The sequence below is a fragment of the Rhinolophus hipposideros genome (assembly GCF_964194185.1).
Source record: "Rhinolophus hipposideros genome assembly, chromosome: 24".
Classification (NCBI taxonomy): Eukaryota; Metazoa; Chordata; class Mammalia; order Chiroptera; family Rhinolophidae; genus Rhinolophus; species Rhinolophus hipposideros.
In genome coordinates this window covers 14586061-14611123 of record NC_138070.1, presented here as the reverse complement: position 1 = coordinate 14611123, position 25063 = coordinate 14586061, and the positions used below count along the sequence as shown (strand labels likewise).

The window sequence follows — 25063 nt, the reverse complement described above, 5'->3', positions numbered from 1 at the left end:
ATACAGGAAGTTTGTGGTCACGGTTGTACCAGCCAAATCCTTAACAGAGTCCTGGGCTGGAAAAAAACTACAAAACAATAAAAGCAGGGGGAGGAGAGGGAGGGAGGCATCTGGTTCCTTTATTTTCAGGCTGCAATAAATCAGACAAAGGGGAAAGGAGAGCTGAGGGAGGAGAAGCACTTAATGGAAACTTCCAGCGTGTGTGACTTTCTGACGGAACAAGGGAAAGAACTGTGGCTTCTCCACTTCCAACTAAGTGGCCTGGGGCCTCAGTTTCGATGTCTGTGACATGGGGGCACTCGTACCATTCCCAAGTGTCATCAGTATGGAAAAAAATGTGAAAACACTTTACAAATGGTGTATTATAATAGTGCTTACCATGAAACTCGACGATGGTGAGAAAAATAATGTCCACTTGTGGTTATTTCTTCATTCGTTCAACAAAAATACTATGAGCACTTTTTCTGTGCCAAGCATTGCTCTGGGTGCTAGGGATACAGAGGTGAGCCAGACAGACACGGTCCCGGTTCTGATGGAGCTCACGGCCCAGTAGGGGGAAAGACTTAAGGCAGCGAAACACATAAATAGTTATTCCAGATGTCAGGAAGTACTAGGATGAAAGTAAAACAGAGGATCTGATAAGATAATGAACAGGGGTGGGGAGCTGTTTGGAGTGGCGGGATGGGTCAGGAAGGACCCCTCTGAGGAAGGAGGGGACATTTGAGCTGAGACCTGGAAGCACCAGCCATGCCAACAGTGGTCCGGGGCCAGAAGGAACAGCAGAGGCAAAGGCCTGAGGTGGGAACAATCTTGGATGTATTAGTGTCATTTGGGTCTGTTTGTTGTTTTTGAGAGTCAGAAAGGCTTGCCTGGCTGGAGAGCAGCATGAGGTGACGATGGAGGAAGTGCTGCTGATCTTCCAGGGCTTTGCCAGCCCTAGTGAGAGGTTTGGGTGATTGTACTCTGTGATGGAAGTTTGCCCTGGCTGCTTTGTGGAGAGTGGGTTGTGGGGGGCATGCCTGGAAGTGGGGAGACCAGTGAGGAAGCTGATGATCCCAGTCCAGATGAGAGAGAGTGGGGTATGTGAGCCTGGCACCTGCTAAATGCTTACAAGTGGCATCTCATTTAATCCTCACAACAACCCTGTGAGCAACAAATTGTACCCATTTTACAGATGTTAACACTGAGGCTTTGGAGAGGTTGAATAGCTTACCCAAGATCATAACACTTAATCCTAGCCCTAACCCTACCTGATATAAATAGTGGAGCTAGAATTCAAGCCCAGGCGATCTGACTCCTGAGCCCATGTGATCCTGTGTCATAATCATCAAAGGCCCTTTGAGTCAGGGGACAGGGCCGGGGTGGCCCCTGGGAGGGCTCAATCCTTCCTGAGACCCTGCCTATTTGGATGGACCCTGCGGGGAGCCCCTCCCTCTGAGATGCTCTTTTGAATCAAAGAGAAGTCCCCAGACAGAACTGGCCCTGTCCAGTGGAAGTGGGAAGTCATTTCTGAAGACACCATGAATTAATCTCCTCTTAAAAATACTTTCATTGAATCATAACTTGCTCTAGTAAGTGCATTCATCTTATACATACAGAACAGACAACTGGGTTTCTACATATAAAGATAGCAGCGGAACCACCATCTAGATAATACAAAGGGCAACCCTCACCTGTATCCAGGACAATTTCGAAGGGTAAAGTTTGTGACCCAGACACAGCATGCCTCCCCTTCAGCCAGGATTCTGCTGGAAACTCCCCAGTGCCTCCCATGTCCTGACAAGTGCAGGTCTGCCCCAAAGCCTTTGTCAACACTCTAAGAAGTGAAGAGGGGCCTTAGGGAATGGCCAGGTCTCTAGAATGGAGGTGCTTTCAAAGTCACTCCCATGAGCATTTTCACACATATCTTATCTCACAGCAGTCAGTCAGTGAGGTAGGAGGTCCCAATCTTATTTGCTAAGAAGCCTCGGTTTCACCATCTGTAACATGGGGAGATGGGAAGGGATGAAATCAATGAAGTCGAGTCTCTTCTAAACTCAAACTCAAAAATCCCAAGATTCCCAGGGCTGCGAGGAAGTGACTAGGTCCTCCAGATACCACTTCCTCCCTCCAAAGGAAAAAGCATCTTCCCCACCTCCTCAAATTCTCACCCTTGAAAGAGAGTATATGACATGCTTGCCCTCCTCTTCCACGGAGGAGGCTCCTCAGAGGAGTTTGAATCCCAGCTCTGTCACTTACTAGCTGTGTGACACTGGGCAAGTCCCTTCACCTCTCTGAACCCCCATTTCCTCTTCTGTACATGGAGATAGTAATGGCCCCTACCACAAAGGTCCCTGTAAGGATTCAACGAGATCATGAAAGTAAAGTTCTTGGTGGCACCCAAACCTTGGACGTGCTCAATTCAGATGACCCATGACTGACGTGTTGCTTTGGTTGAAGCTTTGAGCCCAAGGTGAGTGATCCATAGACCTGTGTTTCCTCCTCCCTCAGCACCGGTCTCCTCGTCCCCACCTGCCCATGGACCAGGTCTCTAGAGCAGTAGCTGGCTGACACAGCTGGGGGTATCCCATCTCGCAGGGGGAGAGACTGCTGGAAGATCCCCCAGGACAGAACGCGGTGACCGCCAAGGTTATGCCCCAAGTCCAAGCGCTGGGAGTCTTGTCTGCACAAATTCCCCACAGCCACCACCAGCAACTGCAGCATTAACTGCCTCCGTTCCTTGTAAGTTAATATATAGATTATTTATAGGGCTTTATTGTGTGCCCAGAGGGCTCCCCTGAGCAATATAATTGTGCATTGGGAGGTAAATTTGAATAATATTTACAATTAATTTCCATCAATAAAGCAACGCACCAGGCCCTCTGTACAGCTGAAATGGTCCCTGGGTTGCTTTCCCACTAACCACTCCCCTGAGAAAGCGTGGGGAGCTTTTAAATCTCTCTCCAATAGTCCACATCTCTCAGGCGGTACCTTTATTCCCCAGTCCAAGCTCCATCGCACTCATTTGGAGGCAGCAGCCGCCCCCACCCCGAGCTGCCCCTCCTGCCCCCCTCTCCGACTTATCATTCCCAGAATGGCACAGGCATCGGGCATCATTTCAATACCAGGTCTGAGCATGACGCTAACCTGCACAGAGCTTCCCCTTCAGTCTCAGGGTCCCACGGTCTGGCCCTGCCTCCTCTCCATCCTACACGGCCCAGGCTCCGTCTACGTGTCTGTCGTAGTCGCCATTGCCTTCCAGCCCCTCGAGTTCACTCTGCTCCTTCCCACATCAACACCGCTGCCCTGCCCATTCTGCTTCCTCCACCTGGAGCACCTTCTCCTGCACCTCCCACCGAATCAGTGCCTACCTGTCATTCACCTCTCCAGGGTCTCTTCCCCGCGAAAGTGTCCTTGACCTCTGGACAAGGTCAGAGCCCTCTCTAATGTGTGCATTGCACTCCCTGAGCTTCTTTCCCATTCAAAGGGTGGGGTTTTGTTCTGCTTTGTTTGTACATTATTGGCCGTCTCTCCCACTAGCCAATACATGAGCTGAGAAGGACAGATTGTACATGGCCCAATCGGCCCAATATTCCCAGTACCTACTACAGGGCCTGCCAAAGCGTAGGTATTTCATAGATCTTTATGGAATGGTTCAACGGGTGGAGATAGAGAGAGAGGTGCTTATGTTAATGGATGGGTGGGTGGATGGGTGGGTGGATGAATGTGTAGATGGGAGCGTCTGTCCTTGGATGGCCTGACGTGATGCCAAAGAGCAGACTGGGCAGTAAGGCATCCAGGAGTTCAGTCTCCTATCTGCCATGGCTTGTTATGTTATCTTGGGTAAGTCACTACCTGTCACATATCCTTGGTTGCTAGGGAAACTAAATGAGTGGAGGGAAGTTTTTTTCAAGATGCATACTTCTTGAAGTCCAAGATTTAGGGAATGGTAAGTTGGGAATTTCAGGGTTTCTCCTACAGGGTCACCACATAGCTGTGTGACTTTGGACAGGTCACTTGGCCTCTCTGAGCCTCGACTGCTATTCTGTGAGGTGGACAGGGAAGGCAAGGGGGTGTTTGTGGCAGGAATCTGCTGCACGGAGCCCCACTCTTGCTTCAGTCTCTTCCTTCCAGAGAAACTTAGTCCTCAAAGGGAGGAAGCAAGCAAGCCCTCTATTGAATTATTTCATGGCTTCTTGGTAGTTCTGAATACCACGCCCAGCAGCAATTATCCAAATCTGGGGTTTGGCAACCACAGGCCCAGGGTGCTCCGGCTTCAGCCAGAGCATAGCATGTTAGGGAGGAACGGGAGAGGGAGGCCAGCGGTAGGAGTTGGGGAATGAATCACTGATGACTTCCATCCAAGCCAAGTACCACTTCCTTTAGCAGATTTCTCAAAGGGCAGCTCCCAAAACCTCAGCTCCCTCATCTGTATAATGGGAAAGGCCTGGGTGAGATGATTTAAAGGGCCCTCATAGCTCTCACTATTGGATTCTCTCTTCTCCCACCCATCCTGGCCCCTAAGTTCCCCCCCACCTTCCCCTTTGTCCCCCTCTTCAATCCTCCTGTCTCTCTCCTTCCTCTCAAGGGCTGAAGAAGCTGGGAGCTCAGGCAGCAAACCTGGTTGAAAGGCCAGCTCCATCATTTACTAGCTGTGTGACCCTGAATAAGTGAGGTCCGCAATCCAACCCTCCCTTTCTGCATCCCCCATATGTATCTGCTGGTCCTCTTCTCAGAACTATTCTGAGGGTTTCATGACATTTTGTGCCTATACATGGAAGAAGCTTAATAAATGCCAGATTCCTTCATTGTCACTCTCCTTTCTTTTGTGCTTCCCTTACCCTTCCCTCTCCCGACCTCAAATACCACCTTCTCTTCTAGCCCCTCTGCCTGTTTCCCAGCACTCCCTGGGCCCACCCACCCCACCCACCCCACCCACCCCACCCACCCCACCCACCCCACGCAGGAGGCAGCACTGCGCCCCTATGCTGAGTCCCAGCCACCAAGGGAGGGCTCTCGGGCACCACGTGAGCTTGTCTGTAGAGTAATGCAGGTGACCACACCTTGGGAACCACAGGGACATTGTGTGTGACCGGTGGCGATGCTCAAAAGAAGCGGTAGGGACGAGAGTGAAGGGGATGTCATGTTTGCATTTAAGCATTTGATGGGAAACTACAGTTAGAACAGGAAGACCGGTGGAGCGGCCAGAAAAAGGAGGTCTAACCCGAAGGAGGAAGACAGCTGGTTTGAATTTTGCTCCTGTTCATCAGCTTTTCCAACAACAAAATGATTTCCTGGCTCCCCCAGCCTGGCCACTGTGCATCCGGGAGACCTGAGGTGTGGGGCCCAGGAAGCAGCCCCGTCCTGGGGGGGTCAGAGGCCCGAGTGGCAGACGACTGTCTCTGGGACCTAGAACATGTCCCATGCTGCCTTGTACTTTAGTTGCTTCACCTGTGAAGTTGAAGAAGAAGGTGCTGGAGGGTGGGGCCCTGGGTGATAGTTAAAGCCCCCTTGTTGTTCTCAAACTGTGCTAGTACAGATTGCTTAAAGCAGTTGGAAGCCCCAGCTTGGGATCAATTCAGAATTGGCTCATCATAAACACAACAACCCAACCATGAAAGAACAGTTTGTCTCTTAACGAGGTGTGATTCCAAACAGCCCGTGGCCTCAGGAGCTTGCCCAGCGCCTATGGAGACATTACATCTGTTCACGGCATCTTGGAGAATTGGCTTCATGATGAAGGGGCTTGGAAGAGAACAGAATGCGGCCCCTCAGAGGCCAAAGGGCCTTTGGCCCACAAGGGCTACTTCCTGCCAGGCCTCTCTCTCCACTGCCTTCCCTGAGATCTCAGGGGTGCAGGAGCGGGTGGGCGTGTGTGGACGGGTGTCAAGGGAGCTGGAGGCCAACTGCATTTTCTTTGCCATGTTGGGTCATTTTTGAAAACTATTTGCAAAGCTGGCTTCAAGGCCACTCGGATGTTTACATTCATCGGATGAGGAATGTATTTTCATGGTCCAAAACCCAAGCCCTTCTCAGAACCGTAAGATTCCACAGCCTTATCTGAGCCAGACAGGCCTAGGTTCAAATCCAGGCTCTGGCAGAGACCAGCTGGGCGCCCTCTGGCAACTTACTTAACCTCTCTGAGCCTCTGTTACCTTATATGTGAAAGGGAAGTAATACGTAATTGTACCTAACTCAGGGCAGCTGTGAGGAATAAATGAGATACATGTAAAGTGCTTATCATAGGAAGTGCTAAATAAATGTAGGCTATCATTATAGTCTAGAATATTCTTAATAGATACATTTTCCATAGGGCCAGACAGAGCCTCTGACTAGCTGTGTGCCCTCGGGCCAGTTACTTGTCTCCTCTGAGCCTGGTCTTTGTCATTTGTAAATGGGGAAATAACACTCCGTAGCACAGGAAGCTGTCCTACGAGAGGAGAAAAAGCAACATGGCTGCACACAGGACGAGCTCTGTGCCTCTGGCACCCCATGGCCTGCATCTCAGGAGCACAGTTCCAGAAGTCAGGCTCCAGACTCCATTTGGAGTTCGGTGTCTGAGCCCTTGGACACGCTTATCAGCCCTCGAGACACTCCCAAGTTGCTTCTGGAAGCTGATTTTGGATTAGTCTCCAGCAAGTCTTTAGGAAGTTGAGGTGAAGGAGAAGCGCTCCTTACTCACCTCTTGTCCCGGAGTGTTTTACTCTGAGCACCTTCAGCCAGAGCCAGGGAAGGGAAGGAGGGAGGAACCCCTGGGATGGGGTGGGGGGTGCTGGTGAAGCTGGCCCCTCAGCCCAGCCCCCCGGGGACAAATGCAAAGTGAGAACAGGGCTTGGGGAAAAGGACAGACACCACCTCCACGCTCAAAATAGCTACAGCCCAAAGCACCGTCACGCTCAGTTCTAGGGTGAGCTGCCTCTTGCCACACCCTTTGAAGGGCCCCAATTCCTCACTGCACCCCACTTGTCTTGCCCTCACAAAGAGCCCACATGGCCCCTCAGGACCTGTTCCCCGTCTTCTCAACTGATCTGAAAGCCAAATTCATGGTCCTGGGAGTTCACAGGCTCATCCGTCATCTTCCCCTCCCAGGTAACCTGTGTATTTACACACGCCCTAACCCAGAGGAAGGGCTTGAGTGGCGGGGTTTCTGGCTGGCTATTGAACAGGTACGTGGGGTGAGGTGTGATGTGCACCATGCTGGGTTTGCTCCAAGCGCCTCTGCTCACACTAGGAACGGACCCTGTCAAGCGTTGGTGTCATTCCTGGGGAGCACACAGCAGAGCGCGTAATCTCGCTCTTAATGCTGATCGCAGTTCATGGCAGTGTTTTGAGAATTCTCCCTTTTTTTCACTTTGTGTCAGTCAAGACTGGTCTCCCCAAAAGCAAGGATGCTGGTCCAAAGCTGTGAACCACACAGCACACCCTGTCCACCATGCCACTGGAAGAAAGGGGTCCTGAGCCCTGGAGGCCCCGCTGCAAACAATGTTAACCCCCGTACAACACATGGCGGGCATTGGTGGGTACTGAAGAGGTCCCTGCCATAGTCTTGAGAAGGCAGAGCTTTGGACTCCAAGGTTGGGAGTGTCCATTGGGGTCTCCCAGGTGAGGATCAGAGCATGCTGGTCTCCCTCCCATTCACCGAGGACCTCTCATTGAGCGACGACATCTTGGTAAAGCTCCTGTGGCTGGGGTAGGGGGAGTGGCCCGTGTCCTCACTCAGAGCATTGACCAGGCGGGAGAAGAAGGCCACCTTGAACTTCTTGAAGTCCTGACCCATGAAGACGTACAGAATGGGGTTCATGCAGCTGTTGGCAGTGGCGATGGCCGTGGCCAGGGGCAAACCCAAGCTGAAGACGGACCCAGGCATGGCGGTGTGGTGGAGCTCCAGGAGGTAGAGCGTGTGGTAGGGGCACCAGCAGAAAAAGAAGGTGACGATGATGGTCATGATGATCTTGAAGGGCTTCTTGGTCTTGGCCAGGCGGTTGCGTCGCAGCTTGCAGACGATGGTGAAATAGCAGGCGGTGATGATCAGGACCGGGATCAGGAAGCCGCAGAGGAAACGGGTGACGGTCACCACCATGTGCCGGCCAAACGCCACCGCGTCCAGTCGGGAGGAAGAGGACGACGGGAAAGCGTTGGCCGCCGACAGGCTGAAGTTGTTGAAGCAGGATATCTTCCCGTGCACATGCGCTGTGTCCCGGAACACGAGGGATGGGGAACTCAGGAAGAAAGCCAGGAGCCAGATAACCACACAGGCCCCGTAGGCCAGACGCACGTTGCGGTGGTTCTGGGACCAGACGGGGAGCATCACGGAGACGCAGCGGTCGAAGCTGATGACGGTCAGCAGGAAGACGCTGGTGTACAAGTTGTGCATGAGCAGGAAGCTGCTGATCTTGCACATGGCCGTCCCAAAAACCCAGTGGTAGTCCATGGCGGTGTAGGCAATGTGGATTGGGAGGAAGACGTTGAACAGGAAGTCTGCCACGGCCAGGTTGAGGAACCAGACGGTGTTCACCGTCTTCTTCATCTTGAAGGTGGCCATGAAGATGACTAAGCCGTTGCCCAGGATCCCGAGGAAGCAGACGACGCTGTAGATCGCCACCAGGAAGATCCTGACCGCTCTGCTTTCAGGGGGGGAAAGCTCCTCCAAAACCATGATGGTGCTGACCTCGTCAGGGTAGTCATCGTAGGACGCGTTGTAATCCTCGTCCCCCATTCTCTGCAACGAGGACACAGGGGTCATTACAGGAACCTTGAACGCAAGTGTTAAGCGTTAAGAGGATGACCAACACCAGCAAGACCGACATGGCTCTCCCCGGTTCTGAGCAAGGCCGGTTTGGTGCTTTAACTACTTCCTGTTTTGCTGTTTTTATTTATTTAATGAACACCTCTCCGGCACCTCCTACGTACCAGGTGCTATTCTAAAGGTTTGATATATATAAAATCTCTTTGTCCTCCCAACAACTCAGTGAGGTAGGGAGGTTACGAACCCATTTTTCAAATGAGAAAACTGAGGCACAGAAAGCTTAAGTTACTTGCCCAAGGTCATACAGCTGGGAATCAAGCCCCAGGTTCAGAGTCTATCCTTTGGACAACCATGCTCTGCTGCTACTCTGGGACCCTCCCCTTCCCCTTACAGTCTGGTGGGGGAGACAAACATTCATTAAAAAGTTCCTTAATCATGGAAAAATCTCTACGATGCTAAGTGCAATGAAGAAGAGGAGCATAGCACCACGAGCTTGGTTCCAGCCATGTTTCCCAATCCCAGGGGACAGTTATGTTGGCATTCTCTGGTGCTCTCACCTTGTCAGTGGTCCCCCGCTGGTGCCTTTTGGAAATAGTTCAGACCACAAGAGTCCCTCCCCATTCACTGTTATGGTGTCCGAAGCTCTCCAGCATGGGTCCTCAGCCAATCAGTTCCTGTGCACAGCTGGAAACACCTGCAGGGAAGAACAAGGAGGCAGCAGTTGAATCCTGGTCTAAAGGCCAGAGCTCTGGGTGGACCAGGAACCACAGAGAGGATCTATTGTCATTACTTCCAATTTACAGAAGAAGCAGCAGAGGGCTGCAGAGGTTCAGTGACATACCCAAGGTCACTCAGCTCGGAAGTGGTGGAGCCCCTTACACCCATATCAACTGCTTGACCCTTTATCCCAAACCATAGCACATCCATAAATGACAGCCTGAGTCAGGGGTGGGTGCAGGGGAGAGTATGGATGGATCGAAGCAAACAGTGCTAGGGCAGGACCCAGAAAACACCATTCCAGGCTATGTTGGGCACCCAGAAGACAGAAGAGGTGCTAGCCAGAGCACCCATTATGTGCCAAGAACTGTAACACCTTTTTCATCTCATTTCATCTTCCCAGGGGCTCTTCCAGACCACGTTATTAGTCCTTTTTTGAAGCTGTGGAAACTGAGAGAGAAGCGTCGTTCTCACTGGGCATTCATTCTCTGGGCCCTGCATGTACCATGAATGAGACACAGACCCTGCTGTCACAGCAGTCTGGTGAGGAGATAGACACAAATAGATTCACTGAGTACCTCCTAAGAACGTAACGGGTCCTTCCCAATTGGGAAAAACAGTTGGGTATTTTCCCAATTGATAGGAGAACAAACTGAGATTCTGGGGAGTTTGAAAGCTTGGGAGGTCTTGGAGGCAGTGGTCGTATGCATGGTTCACGCCCAACCTTGGCCATTTACCAGCCGTGTGGCTTGGAACACGTGACTTTTCCCCCCCTGAACCTCAGTTTTTCTCATCAGTAAAATGGGAACAGTCACTTCACAGAATGGAGGTAAGAACCACTGGCATCAGGAACATGGTGCATTTGGCTTAGTGCTGGCACACAGTAAACCTTCAGTAAACATTAGTGATTACATTATGGCCCAGAGGTAACAGCTGCTGCGCAACCAAGCTGGAGTTTGAACCCAGGGCTCTGACACCCCAGAGTCCATGCATATGCCACCACCCAAGCTCTCCTCATCTTGACAAATGGGCTCCAAACCAGACCTCTCAGCCTGGCGAGACTGCCAATCAATGCTTCTTGATCAGTACCTCCACCCTTCCTCCGCCTAAATTCATTGCTGGTCCTTAGTGGGTTTGCGTTTAATATTTTATTGCATAAAAGTCATCTTTTGCTTTTATTAAGTAAGAGCCACTTGGGAAATTCCTTTGAGAACTCTGGGCTCCGATGACTCAGAATTTGAGCTCGGGTGTTGTTCCACTCTGCTGGGAGGATATTCCAGAGGTGACCAATGAGGGGTCCCCAGAGCTTCATGGGACACTGGAATTTGGAGAGACGACAGGGACACTGCAGCTGGCCCCTCTTAATTGGGGAAATGTGACTGGTGTTCATGATAATGATGAATGCCAGGGACTGCTGAGCCTGTAATACAGGTGGCCCCACTTTAGCCCATGAGTGGCACCCACAGGGCTGAAGACCCTTGTTCCAGGCATCCAGGCAGGAGGTGGCAGAGCTGAGATCCGGGATCCAGGATGCCTGGATCCCAGGCATCTAGGCAGAGGTGCAGAACCAGGTCTGCAGAACCTGGGCTCTTACCATCACCCTGGTGCCCTGAAATCATGATCTGATGACAGTCACTGAGTATATCCTTGAGGAAGGGATGACCGTGTCCTCATTCCCTGTGCAGGCCCCAGGGACAAGGAAATGGCTTTCCTGCAGCCATCACATTCAAGTTCCAGGCAGGAAGAAGGGAAAAGACGAAGGAAGGGGACTCCACGAAGCTCAGTTAGTAGCAAGGCACAAGGCAGAGGAAGTGCTGCGGTGGGAGCCAGGTCAGGAAGTTCGAGCCTTCCCGGGGCAGGCGGATTCCCACTAGAGTCCCGTGATGCTAAAGTTTTAACCTCCTAGCTGAGTTTTCCAGGACAACTATGAGTTAAGAAGATGGAAGGAGGGCATTCCAGGCTATCTCCCTACGCCCCCCCAGAGCTCCCCCTTGATGGCAGTATGGGGATGTCTGAGCCGCAGGAGGAGGGTGGAAAGGAGTGGGGACTCAGGCCCAGCACTTTGCACCACAGTGTCTGCAGAAATGTGCCAAAGACACAGAGAACGTCATGTCTGGCTCTCCTGCTGTACAGGAAGTAGCTTGGGGTCAGAGGCCACATCTTTTCATCTTTGAATGGCGGCCAGACTGGGCGCTCACAGGGTGGCTCTGACATCCTCTGGGCATTTCTACCCGTTCACCCCTCACCCCTCATCCTGAGAACTGAGTGAGTCAGTATCCCCAGTTAGTATGTGTCTTCCCCCCACCAAGCCCCTCAGCTCTTCCTGGACGGGGGCCTCAGTCACAGGTTTGCATTCAGCCTCCACTCCGTCCCCACACACATTCCTCTTATCCTGAGCCTGTTTCTGCCCCCAGAGCAGGAAGTACTGGAGTGGTTGGTCAAGGACACAGATTCTGTGACCTAGCCAGGCTGTCAGCATCCAAATCCTCCTTGTGCATGAACTTCCTGTGACCTTGAGCAAGCGAGTTACCTTCTCTGCACCTCTGTAAGGGAAGAAACAGCACTGTTTCCCCTGAGAAACTGGGCTGCTTCCTCATTCTCAATAACCCAAACTCTACAATTGATCACATTTTCCTTTTTTGATGTGGCCACAAGGAAGCTCAGAGTCACATTTGTAGGTAAAAGGCAGCAACCCCGTGAGTCCTGTTGGTCTGCAGGTTTCTGCATTGGTTTTGGTTAGCCTTTATGTGTACATCTAATTATACTTTATACTGGTTTTAGTTCCTCGTGATAATGACTGATGGGTGTACACAAAGCCCAAATACTACACCAAACGCTTTAATTGCATTAGTTCGCACATTCCCACTATTGCCCGGGAGTGGTACTTTTGTTAGTCCCAATGTAAAGGTGGAAAAGTGAGGCCAATGTCACAGTCAGCTAGTGGCCAATGCACATCCAGGTTGCTCTGACTCCAAGCTCTGCTCTTCCCCACCTTGCTTTCCATGTCTATTCATACCCTGCCTGACCCCCCAGGGTCCACCCTCCAGGAACACTTCCTCATTGATTTCCTTTGCCTAGTCCCCTCAAGGAATCTCTTGTCCCATTTTCAGGACAATCTGGCTGAGGTCTGAGGCACACATGGGGGTCATTGCCAAAGATGACTTTGTCCATCACAGCCCAGGCAGGCATGAGAGCCTGTGGCCAGCCTGTCCCCCTTCCTGCCCTCAGTTCCTCAGGGAGCCCAGGGGGCAGATGAGCTGTCCTGGATCGGCTACCAGATTCTTCCTGTGACCCTGAACTCACACCCCATTTGGAAACAGGGCCTAGAGCTGGTCTGCTCTGAAGCCCCTGGGACAGACTCCTGAGGCCAGTCCTGGCTGTCCTTTCCTTGGGACAGTTCCCATAGGTCGCCAGGAGAAAATGTCAGGGAGAAGGTGGTAGAGAAGGCAGGAGACCTGCTGCGACATCTGGGCAAGTAGCTTCTACTCTCTGAACCTCGGTTGTGTAATCTGCAAAATGGGTATAATAGTACCTGCCCTACCTACTTTTCAGGGCAGCTGGGAGGATGAGCTAAGGCAATAAATGAGCTTTTGGAGTTGGGACTGGGAGATAAATGGTTTCTAGATCCTATCTGCCCAGTTCAATAATAAGAAATTGCAAAAATAGTATTGAGAAGTCCTATTTACCTATCACCCAATTATCCCCCATAACAGTGTCTTCATAATTCTGGCACATTACCTGGAATATTGTTTGACAAATAAATGAATGAATGAATGAATGAATGAATGAATGAATGAACGAACGAACGAACAAATGATTGAAAGAACAAATGGATGGATGAATTCATGCTTTTTCTAGTTCACCGGGTTGCTCTGGAAATTAGAAATAATAACAATGACAGTAATGATGTCATGGAAAAAACAAAGCCCAATAAAACAAAGGGATTTTAAGGGCCCAGAATATGGCCTTACACCCACCAGGGTTGGACTCTTGGCTCCACAACCTACATGCTGTGTAACCTTGACATCTTTGTGTCCCCCCAAAAATTCATGTATTGAAGCCTAACCTCCAATGTGATGCTATTAGGAGGTGGGGACTTTGAGAGGTGCTTAGCTTATATGGGTAGAGCCCTCATGAATGGGATTAGTGCCCGTATAAAAGGGACTCCAGAAAGCTCTCCTCTCTTCCACCATGTGAGGACACAGTCTAGGAACCAGGAAGCAGGTTCTCACCAGACACCAAATCTGCCAGCAGCTTGATCCTGGCGTCTCAGCCTCCAGAACTGTGAGAAGTAAATGCTTGCTGTTAAGCCACCCAGTCTATGGTATTCTATTACAGCAGCCAGAACAGACTAAGGCCTCTTGCTTAGCCATCTCGAAACTCAGTTTCAATGCAAGGGGCTAATGCATGGGGCTAATCCGAGGACCAAGCTCCCGGGTCTCTTGTGAGGCTTGAATAAAGGGTGTTGGTTAAATGCTTGGGTGCTGACTGCCTGGCACATGGAAAGCTCACCATTGATAATTAAGCACTTCCTGTGTGCTGGACAATAGGCCACGTATTTTACTCACAGGTCTCGCCCAGTCCTCGTGACAGCCCTCCGGGGTTAAGAAATGATTATACCCATTTTCAGATGGGAACACCAAGGCACAGGAAGGTAAAGTAAGCTCTGTGAAGCATTTTGCAACACTGTGGACCTTATGGCCACTACTGTTTTTGTTTTCGTCGTCGTTGTTGGTAGTGGTGGCTCTGTCTATAATGAGTGTTTACCAGAGTTTTCTATTAGCACCCGTTTCTGACCCTTCTTGCCTCCTTCATCTCCACTCTGTCCAATTCCCCAGGGCTCTCCCTGTGATGCTGACCATGTCCTACCCGCCCCCCAGGCCACCTCCCCCATCCCCCCACAGAAGGGATGACACTCGCTCTTCACCAACCCCCAGCTTAGATCTGGCACACAGCAAGTGCTTAATAACTACGTGTATTACTATTACTGGCATCGTAATTTATTGGGCACTTACTATGTGGCAGGTGCCGAGTCCATTAGAAATGTGGTCACAGACTGTCCCCAAACAGCCCTGCAAGAGGGGGTGGTATCCTTCTCTCCAAGGCTTTGGAAACCCAGCCTGCTGTATCAGTCAGCTCGGGCAGCTCGAACCCAGTGCCACAGACTGGGCTACATAAACAACAGACCTATTTTCTCACAGTTCTGAAGACTGGAAGTCTGAGATCAAGGAGTCGGAAAGGTGGGTTTCTCCTAAGGCCTCCCTCCTTGGCTGGTAGATGGCCACCTTCTCCCTATGTCCTCACCTGGTCGTCCCTCCGTTTGTGTTTGTGTCCTAATCTCTTATAAGGACACCAGTCGGATTGGATTTGGACCCACCCTAGTGACGTCATTATACCCTAATCACCTCTTTATAGGCCGTATCTCCATACATTCTGAAATACTGGAGGTTGGGATGTCAACATATGAATTTGCGGGGGGTGGGGGGGGTCCCGTGGGGGAGGCACACACAATTCAACCCATAACAGCTATGTCATTGTCATTGTTGTTATAAATTAACATTCCTATCTGGAGCGCCTCCACGTCACTGACTGTGCGTGGGGGTTTCAACCCCCAGCTCTCTGCCCCAAGGCCCCACCATGCTGGGGACCAGGCCCTGTCCTTCCAGTGGGCTACACACACACACACACACACACACACACACACACACACACACCTGCCTTCAGCATAAGTTTACAAGCTCTAAGCCTGACAAGGAATTGCTATCTAGGCTGTACAAATAACTCTTTCCTACAAATCCAAAAAGAGAGCAACCCCAACAGAAAAATGAGCAGATGCTATGAAGAGGTAATTTACAGGAGGGAAACCCCCAAATCCAGGCATATAACAAATTTATCCTCAAAGACGTGCAAATGAGAACCAGAACATGGGCCGGCCCAGTGGCTCAGGCGGTTAGAGCTCCGTGCTCCTAACTCCGAAGGCTGCCGGTTCCATTTCCACATGGGCCAGTGGGCTCTCAATTACAAGGTTGCCGGTTCAACTCCCGCAAGGGATGGTGGGTTGCATCCCCAGCAAGTAACAATGGCAACTGGACCTGGAGCTGAGCTGCACCCTCCATAACTAAGACTGAAAGGACAACAACTAGACTTGGAAAAAGTCCTGGAAGTACACACTGTTCTCCAATAAAGTCCTGTTCCTCAATTCCCCTTACCCAATAAAATCTTTAAAAAACAACAAAAAAAAACCACAACCAGATAATACTTTGTGCCTACCAGACTGTGGCAAGGAGTAGGAAGCTAGGAAGCTGGCATGGATTCCCCCCGGGTTGGGGAGGTGAGGCACAGGCTTGCATACCAGTCTGAGGGGACCCGGGAACCCCTCCCAATCCCCCAAGGGCCTATGGAGAAGAATGCCCATGAGCTGTGTCTGCACGGGCACGCCTTAGCTCCGGTCCTGCAGAAGCAAGCCTCACATGAGGATTCCTGCAAAAGTGATTTATGAAGGAAGTGTTTCAGGAAAAATCGGTAAGGGAGTGGAAAAGTAAGATTGGGAAGGGGAGGAGGCTAGGCAAGGGCACAGAAGCGTGGCCTTGGCCCAGGCTGGTGACTCAGGAAACAATGGAGTTCACCCTCCAGGAGGCTGAGTATTTATACCCCCTCCGCCCCCCCCCTCCTGGGGGTGTGCTATCCTCCCACAATGAGGCTGTCAGAAGAGCCCTCAGGGAGACTGTGCTCAGGCAGCTCGTCTGCCTGTGGTTGGAAGAGAGGGGATGGGTGACTGCTCGGCAATTGGTAGAAGCCACAGATTATCCAGAGCACACACAGCAAGCAAACACAAAACACCTTGATACCTCTTACCCTAACAGCACTTGAGGACATCGAAAACATGCATGCAAAGGCAGCAACAAGCATAAAACAGTAACGCACTGTTTGCAAGAACACAGCCAAATCACAAGATACACACTGAATAAATTAGGGTGGTTCTCTGCAAACGGAAAAGGGAGGAGGAAGGAGTAGCAAACAGGGCTAAAAGGAAATGAATGCAGTGAAGAGAGAAACTAGGACAAGTGCGAGGGCTTCCAAAGGCCAGTGATGATGATGAAGATGGATGGAGGGGTGTCATTATGTCAGCCCTCCCTCCTCTCCCCAGGTCCAGAAAAATCCAAAGCAAACAAACAGACACCTTAAACCCCTGCCTGGGGTTTATGCTTGGGAAGTGTCTGGATCACTGACTCCCTGAGGAAGACACACTGCGCAGGTGAAGGGCCAAACAAGCAGCTTTGGCCTTGCGCTGCACGTTTTCAGAGGGCCACTAGCCTCCTCTGTCAGGTAGGGAATGAACTTAGAAGCAATGGAAGTCACAGCATCAGCCCAGTTGGAGGGTGGCTATGCAGCAGTCAAGGCGCTGGTACCTGTTCGGCAAGCCCAGTCCCCTCCAGGGACCAGACGGTCACCAGGCAGACGACACTGTGGCAGATGGCCCTGCCCTGCCCACACCACCACCGCACACCCTTGCTGGGACAGGGGCTGGGAGTCAAAGTCACATCTGGTTCTTCCTGCCGCAGAGGGCAAAAATCTCAGGCAGACGTTCTTTGCTTAAGTTTTGTTAAACAATCATGTATCTAGATAGCCCTGACTGCATTCCAGGTACAGTTCTAAGCACCATTACAGATGAGGACACGGAGGCCCAGAGAGGGTCAGTAAGGTGCCCAAGGTCACACAGGTAGATCAGGTAAGCAAGGTAGGTCTAATTAGTCAATGTGGACAGAGGAGGAAGCTCAGAGCCTGCTGAACTGCCAAACCTACTCTCTTTCCTTGTCCGGTGCCTCACCTTCTCAGAACACTCCAGAATGCTCTGGTTTTTGCTGCAGGGGAACCTCCCAGAAGCCCCCATGAGATCAATGGGGCAGGGTTCTGGGTGTGCATTTTACAGACAGGACAAGACAAGGCTTCAAGTTCACTGGGCTTTTCCCCAAAGCCTCTCTGCCTCTAGTGAGCAGCCCAAGTGGGAATGCGCCATGATCCCAGGTGCTGCGGGAAACGCCTTTTGTGGGCAGGGCTCATTCATTCATCCATCCATCCTGGGCCCTGCAGGGGAGGCTGGGGTGCCTTGAATGCGTCCTTTCTCCCCCTAACCCTGCAAGGTCGCTGTCATCAGTCCTGATTTACTAAGGGCACATCTGAGGCCTGGGTGCAGGTGGAGGACAGTCATTTGCCTGGTTAGAGGCAGTGCAGGGATTTGAACCTGGGTCCTTATGAATCCAGGGCCCCACCTTCTCTAGCTGCCACCTGCCAGCTCCTGTCCCCACCGGCTCAGTGGACAGCAGAACTGAGAGGTATCTGGACAGCAGAGATGTGCCTTCTGCTTCCTCTCCACGTCACTGCCCAGGCCAATTGGCCAAATGGGTGCCCTGAATCTGCAAAGGACTCCATCCTGTTCTGTCTATGTCTGTCTGTCTGTCTGTCCATGTCTGTCTGTCCTTGTCTCTCTCTCTGTCTCTTATTTCATGCTCTCTGCCTCTCTGTATGTCTCTGCGTGCCTGACTCTCTGCCTTTCTCTTCTCCATGGAGTCTCCCTGTCTCCTCTCTGTCCCCCCAGCCTCCCCTCTGAGAGGCTCAGCACCCCCTTACCCACCCATATCACTCACCTGGATGGCTAGCCCGCCCAAACTGCCAGCAGCCACGGACTGGCTCTCCTAACCCCGTGCTCTCCTGTTGCAGATTGCAGCTAAGCTTCTCCAGGCCACAGGCCGCAGGCCCAGTGCAGGGGCCTTATCAGACCCATGGGCGTGGGAGCCCGGCAGGGGAACTGGAAGATCTTCCCTAGTGTTTGGCCTGGCTGCCATCCCCATCTCCCACCTCCCCCACCGCCCACGCTGACAGCCCCGCTGGGCGTCCCCATCCCCTCCTAATGACCCTCCTCCTCTTGGCCTCTTAAAGGCTTTAAGGGGCTGCGGGGGCCCTCAGAGGGCATCCTGTTTTGTAGCTGGGGAAAGTGAGGTCCAGAGAGAGCAAGTGAACCCGCTAAGCCACAGCGACGAGGGCCCTGGGCTGTTTTGTGTGGCGTAGCCTCAGAGCCTACAACTCTACCTGGCACCTCGCACATCTTATGCCTCACCACTCTGTATCCTTACTGCACAGGTTTGCAAATGAAGGCTCACTCAGAGAGGTGAAGTGACTAACGCTGGCTCACACAGCGTTAAAGCATGGGCTTAGGATTTGACCCAAGGAGTCCAACCCCAAAACCTTGGCTATTTCTGCTCACCCAAGATCACAGCCTCAGTCAGCACTGAAACGAAATGGAGCCTTCCAGACACCCCTCTCCCCCTCAGATATCCCTCCCCAGAAGCCTCCTCGCCACCCCCAGGCAGGCCCAGCTGCTGACTGTAGGTGCTGATGTCTTTGGCTGCTGCCAGGGTTCCCTGGCTGGTCCCATCCACCAATTCTTCACCCTTTAGGACAGAGAGAAGGGGCCTCCCAGCCCCCATATATGGCTCTAGGAGACACTTCAGGGGTTACAGTCCCTGGATTCTCAGCTCTGAGAGACTCAGAAACCTCGAAACCACAGCACCAGCAGATGTTCCAGCGGCAGGCCTGGCTGCCAGCCCAGGACAGAATTAGTGTTGTGTCGGGAGATTATTTCCTTTCTGGTCCCACGCCCACACTCCGGAGTTCACACCGAGTCACTGCAGTGGGACTCGGAGGCGCTGGCTGCCTAACAGGCTGTCCCATTTTCTGTGGGTTGGGCTGGGGCCACGTGTGAGCTTAGGGCTCTGCCAGGGTGGGCCAAGCCAGGAGCTTAGGCCCCTGAATTTGGACAGCCCCCCTGCTTAGAGGCAGAAGCCCCAGAAACCTCCAGCAGCTGATATGAACACAGGAGCAGGAGACCTCAGATATCTACTCCACTGCCTGACTTCCCCCTATTAGATGGCCACGCCTTCCTCCCAGGTGTCCTCTGTCCCCAAATCCACTCCCTGTGACTGTTCTTCAGGCTGACCTGTAGGAATGACATCAATAGGCTCCTTGCCGTCTGCTCTCTAGTTGGGTTTGATCAATGAAGGGCCCACTAGTGGGGGTTACAGGGCAGCAGGAGAGCAAGCTCAGGTGTTTATTCTCCCAGCACCCTCTCTGCAGGGTCTCCCCGAGGTGGCCACAGCAATCTGCAGGGCCGTGATTGCGCCCTTCTCCAGCCTTCAGCCTAGGGCAGGAAGTTCTCTTTGCATCCAAGGCCTTGCATGGCTGCACCTTCCCTGATACTGTCCACCTCTGTCTAGGTCTTCCCTTGCCTAAGCTCTCATCGATCACCCCCACTTGAGCAGGTAATTCATTTCCTGCTGAGACTCTGACAGAGAACCCAGACTCTCCTGTCTCCCCCTTCTTCACCTCTATGTCTATCCAATCTTGTCATTCTGTCTCCTAAATCGCTCACACAACTGTCCATCATTTCTGCTCTCCTGGATGACTGTGAAAGGTCCCTAAACAGTGTGTTGCCTTAACTACGTATGATTTCATTTTCCCCCGAGTAGCTGGACAGATCATTCTAAAATTCAAACCACATCGCATTGATTCCTGCTTAAAAGTTCTCAGCTGCTCCTCTTGTCCTTAGAATAACACCAACTCCTTACCCAAGTCCCGAAGGCCCAAGAGATCTGGTCTCTGCCTACCCTAGGACGGAGGCAAGGCTTGTCACAAGCTCCAGCCCTGACCCAGGGCCCAGGTTGCTTGCAAGCGCCCCCTTGCAAAGCCAACCCCCTGTTTGATTACAGACCCAGCCACAAAAGGCCCCCAGCAAGAGTGTTTGGATGGACAGCTCTCCTTCCAGGCCAGAAAGCCACTCGGCTCCCCACAATGGGTCCAATGCACAAACACTACGTGTTCTCCAAGCCACTCAGCTCTCATCCAAAGCCATCCCGCAGACAGCCCATGCCTCTTCCCATAAACACTGCCCCCGCCCCTGGAGGTAGCCTGTAAACAAATTTTCTCCCCCACGTATATATCCCACTGGGCTGAAAGGCCCAGCGCCCCATTTGCTTAATCCCCTGAAGTAAGCCTTGAGTCCACTCACGCAAATAATCCCGAGCTGTGTCCACAGCGTGTCTGGCAGGCAGCAGGCACTGTTCATGCGAGCTGCTCAGGATGTGGTCTGAGATGGCTGCCGCTGATGGTAACCATCTCCCTAAGCCAGGACCAGCCCGTGGTGTGCGCTGGGTGTCCTGCGTTCAGCCTGGGTTTGGAGCCTGAACATAGGGCCTCCTGGGTGCTCCCTGAGAAGTCGCCGTCCCAGCCCCTGCCCCCTAAATCCAGGCCAACACAGCCCACCTTCAGCCCTGAGGGCCAGGCTACACCTGATACTACCCCAAAGCATGGGTTCTCTTCCTGGTCCCTTGAGACACTGGGAGTGGCAGCCAAAGCAACTGTCCCAATCAGCAGGGCGCTCACCTTCTGTGGGAGAGAAGAGCAAGGAAGCTGAGTACCAGGCTCGTCTGCATCTGGAACCTTTGTTTTCGACCCCCTAGGTTTTGTTCCCTCCATCCTTCCCTTCCTCTCTGTTGCTGTCAGATTAATAAGAAACTCACCAGGGCCCTGAAACTCACACCAGAGCCCCAGGCCAGTATATGAGACCCAGTTGGCCATGCTGGTTTAATTCTAGAATGTCAGGGTTAATTAACATTAATAATAACCACCAAAAGAGCATATTTTATTGAGCACCTACTATGTGTGCCAGGATTCTGAGAAGCACTTTGTGTACATCACTCACACAAACCCCATGGAATGGTGGCCATTATTATGCCCATTTTAGAGGTGAAGAAGCTGAGGACCAGCGAGGTTAAACATCTTAACCTATGCGCACCTGGCCACTGAGAGGCAGAGGTGGAATTTGAATCCAGATTAAGAATCTAGTGCTCTTTCTTTTATATCTTGCAGACTCTACTTGGCAAATGTTCTTAGATAAATCCCTGACCCTTTGGGGGCCTCAGTTTCCCCATCTGTAAAACAAAGAGGTAGTTGGAGTTGATGGTTTCACCCTTTTCCAGCTTTAAAAAATACCATAATTAAATGGCTCAAGTGTCTGTCTATTCCCAGGCTTGTGTCAATATAAAAACAACAGGATTCAGTGCCATACTGTGTGACTCTGGGAAAGTTGCTTTATCTCTCTGAACTCTAGTTGAGTTACCTATGAAATGGCAATAATAAAACCTTCCATTCAGAAAATCAAAACGTCTTGATGAAGTAATCTCGTGGGACCCCTTACAGACCTAAGATCTCTGGGCTAGAAGGTCAAGGTTAATTTACAAGCCTTCTTACCACAATCCCATGAATCTGGAGTTCTTGCTGTGACAAGATTGTCTCAGGCTTGTCTCCAACTCCAAGGTACCCAGTGGCTGAAGGAGCCCACACTTGGGAGTTCAAGTTCAAAACCCCTTCCCAGTTCAATGACTGTAGACAAATTCTCTCTCTTCTCCAAGCCACAGTGTGCTCCTCTGTAAAATGGGACTGACATTATTATCCTCCTCCTAGAATTAGTGTGAGCATGTCATGAAACAATGATGTGGACACAGTGCCTGGCACACAGTAGGTGCCCCACAAATGTTTGTATAGAAAAATCAGATGATGACGTATTTGCAAGAACCAGCAGCATTTCTGTCCCAGGCTGGGAAGAAAGCCAGGTTAAATCCAGTTTGCAGATTCCAAACCAAAGCAACGGGTTGTATTTCCAGAAACCAACGAAGCTCAAAGATGAGCCTGGAGGGTGTCTGGAAGCAGAGGAGGGATGGGAACCAGTCTGCAGCTAGCAGTTCTTCTCAGCCTCCTCCTCCCAGACCAGATGCTGCCTTGGCTGGATGCGGAAGCTGTGGCTACTGGTCCTCCACCCTCAGCTCGGCCCCATCTCCCTTTCCGGCATCCCCACATCCTCTGGGAGAGACTCTGCAAGCCATTTTTCAGCTTGATTAAAGCCTCTCCATTGAAATCAAGCTATTGTCCCACCTCTGGGTCCCACCTCTGCCAGGGCATAAAAGCTTAACAAGGAGATGGTCCCTTCAGGGACATAGAGATGGCCCAACATACTGTGAAGATGAAGGAAAGTGACTGATGGAATGCACTTAACAAAACAGCCAGCAGTTTATAGGGTCTCAGACGATGCCACTTTCCCCTTATTCCCATTTCTCCGTTGTGTGACTGCACAGATTACCTCCCCTCTCTCTCCTCTTCTGTGCTTGGGAAGTTGTGAGTGTAAACGTGCAAAACCTTCACTTCTTTAAAATGACCTGTTCTCTTTCCTTTCTCCTTGATTCCCACTGGCCTTGTCCAGTCTGATAAGGACTCGCTTCTTCTTTCCTTATCCTCCCATCTTTGTACATATTACACGACCCTCCCTTCGTCACGAAGCCCTTAGGACATCAGATTGTGGTCAGCATCAAACGGTCTTAGGAACAGGTGTGTTGACCACAGAAACAGATCCGATCAAACTAAAGATAACATCTGGACCTCAGCTGTGTTTCAACTCCAGACCCATGAAGGTGGAAAGTGACGCCAGACTGCTATCAGGGCCCGATGCAATGATCAATTACCTCCAGCTCAGCCCTGACCAATCAGTGGGGCCCACGACCCCAACGCCCTCAGCGTCCACGACTAATGACTTGTCCCCTCTATAACATAGCCCCTAGAGGCCATCTGGGAGTCAGGTCTTTGAGAGTTAGCTCGCCTGTGTCTCCAGGCTTGGTGCCATTTCCTTGACTAGTAAACCTTTACTTTCTTTGTTGCAAACCCCTGTTCGTGTCTTGTTTGGCCATAATGCGAACAGGCAAGCAAATCCCCTTTAGTTCGGGAACGTGAGGATTCCGTGAAACAAGGCGGGTGAAGTGCTTCGCTTAGTGCCAGTCACAGTTGTGATTATTAATATTATAAGAAAGGAGAAACTGAGAAATGTGCTCCCGCTGCTCCTTCAGTGGGGTCCACGATATTAGGGTTCAAGGAGGGCGTGGCAGGCCACCAGCCGTCTCTGGAACTGCTCGAAACGGGGTCTGATGTCAGGGAACGCTGGATAAATTGAGACACCAGCTGTCTGCAATAGCAGGTCCCCTTCCCAGCCTTCCTGTCCCATTCCATCTGCTCATCCCCTGGGCAGCACCGAGGCCTTGAGCACATCTGACCAAAGGTAGCCCCACCCAGGCCACTTGCTGGCTGCCCAAGAGCCACGTTCACTCCTGGCCATCTTGTTCTGGAGACTTCCTGCCTCTGGCCTGGAACATTCTCCTCCATAGCCCCTGTCAGAGGAGGAAGTGTGCTCAGCATGGGCCCAGGGTTCCAGCAGGGCAGTTTGGCACCTTTGCCTGGGAGAGGTCAGAAAACAGAGGCCCTATTGGAGGGCAAAGGAGGGGGGTGGGGGGGAGATGGGGCTCCTCTCAGACTGGCTGACTCAAACCCTCCAGGAAGCTGAGCAACTTCCAATAAGATGGCCTTGGCATTCGGCTAACAGAAAGCTCAGAAGGCTAAGGATTCTTCCCTCTAATTCTCTGATCCTCCTATCTTTCTTATCCTTCCAAGAAATATTTATGAAACACCTATTATGAACCAGGCCCAGGTCTGGGTCCTGGGGATACAGCAGGGAACAAAAGGACACATCACTTCCCTGACGGGGCTAGCGTTCCCGAGAGAGAGGAACAGGGTAACAAACAGATTGGGAAAAAAATAAAAATACAAATAATAAAGAAGTCAAACACCTCTGGAGCCAAAGTTTGAATCCCTGCCTGGGTTTGAATCCCTGCTCTGCCATTCACCAGCTGTGTGACATTAGACAAGTCACCACACCTCTCTGTGCCTCAGTTTTCTCATCTAAAAAGACGTGATAGTAGCCCTTCCCTCACAGGGTTGTTGCGAGGATTAAATGAGCTTACATTGGTAATGTTTCTAAGCATACCTGGTTCACTGGAAGCGCTATGTAAATGCTGAAACATAAAATAAATATAACAGCAGGTGGTAGCATATGCTTCGAATAAAATATAAAGAGGAATGAGGCATAGAGATTGGGGCTGCTGTTTTAGGTAGAGTGCTCAGAGAAGGTAACCTTTGAGTAAATACCATAATAAAGGGAGAGGGAGGCATGCCTATCCAATGGAAGAGAACTCCAGGCAGTGGGGACTGCAAGTGCAAAGGCCCTGAGGCAGGAACAGGTTTAGCAGGTTCAGGAAACAGTGTGGATTCCTGCATTCAAACATCACTTGAAAAAGCAGCTAGTAGGTACCTTCTAAGTGCCACACTCCTGGCTAGATGCTAGATGGCCAAGTCTCTGTCCCCAAATAAGGGAGGCAGACACAGAAACAAATCATGACATAGTCAGTACTCTGAGTGCTCACCTGAAGGCCAGACTTCCAGCAAACTGGCTCTACTGGACCTACATAACAGACTGTTTGGGGTTCTCCCCAGTCCTACCCCTTCTTATTATCCACTTGACCCTGGGGCAATGAGTCAGCTGGAACAAGTTCACCACAGAACTTGCCCAGGGTCTTTTCTGTTGTGGAAATAAGAGCATGCTGGTGACAGAAAGATGAACCAAGTCATTCACGTTTTCAGCTTTCATGGGAGAGCGTGTATTTCTTTGTGGAAGTGAATAATGTCTCCACA

At 51.4% G+C, this 25063-nt stretch overlaps 1 protein-coding gene across 4 annotated transcripts in view; it reads right to left on the bottom strand.

Annotated features, from left to right (window-relative positions):
* Nucleotides 1–5102: 5102 nt before the first annotated feature.
* The window catches only part of CMKLR1 (chemerin chemokine-like receptor 1), a 46438-nt gene continuing 26477 nt past the window's right edge, over nt 5103–25063 (bottom strand). For 3 of the 4 annotated variants that reach the window (XM_081037314.1, XM_081037313.1, XM_081037316.1), the window contains exons 3-4: nt 9283–9419; nt 5109–8698 (exon numbers count right to left, since the gene is read on the bottom strand). In XM_081037314.1, the coding sequence (XP_080893440.1) occupies nt 7589–8695 (1107 nt within the window). In that variant the 5' untranslated portion in view covers nt 8696–8698; nt 9283–9419 and the 3' untranslated portion in view covers nt 5109–7588. Of the gene's footprint in view, nt 8699–9282; nt 9420–25063 lie in introns of all 4 variants that reach the window. The other variant, XM_081037315.1, reaches the window with a different exon arrangement.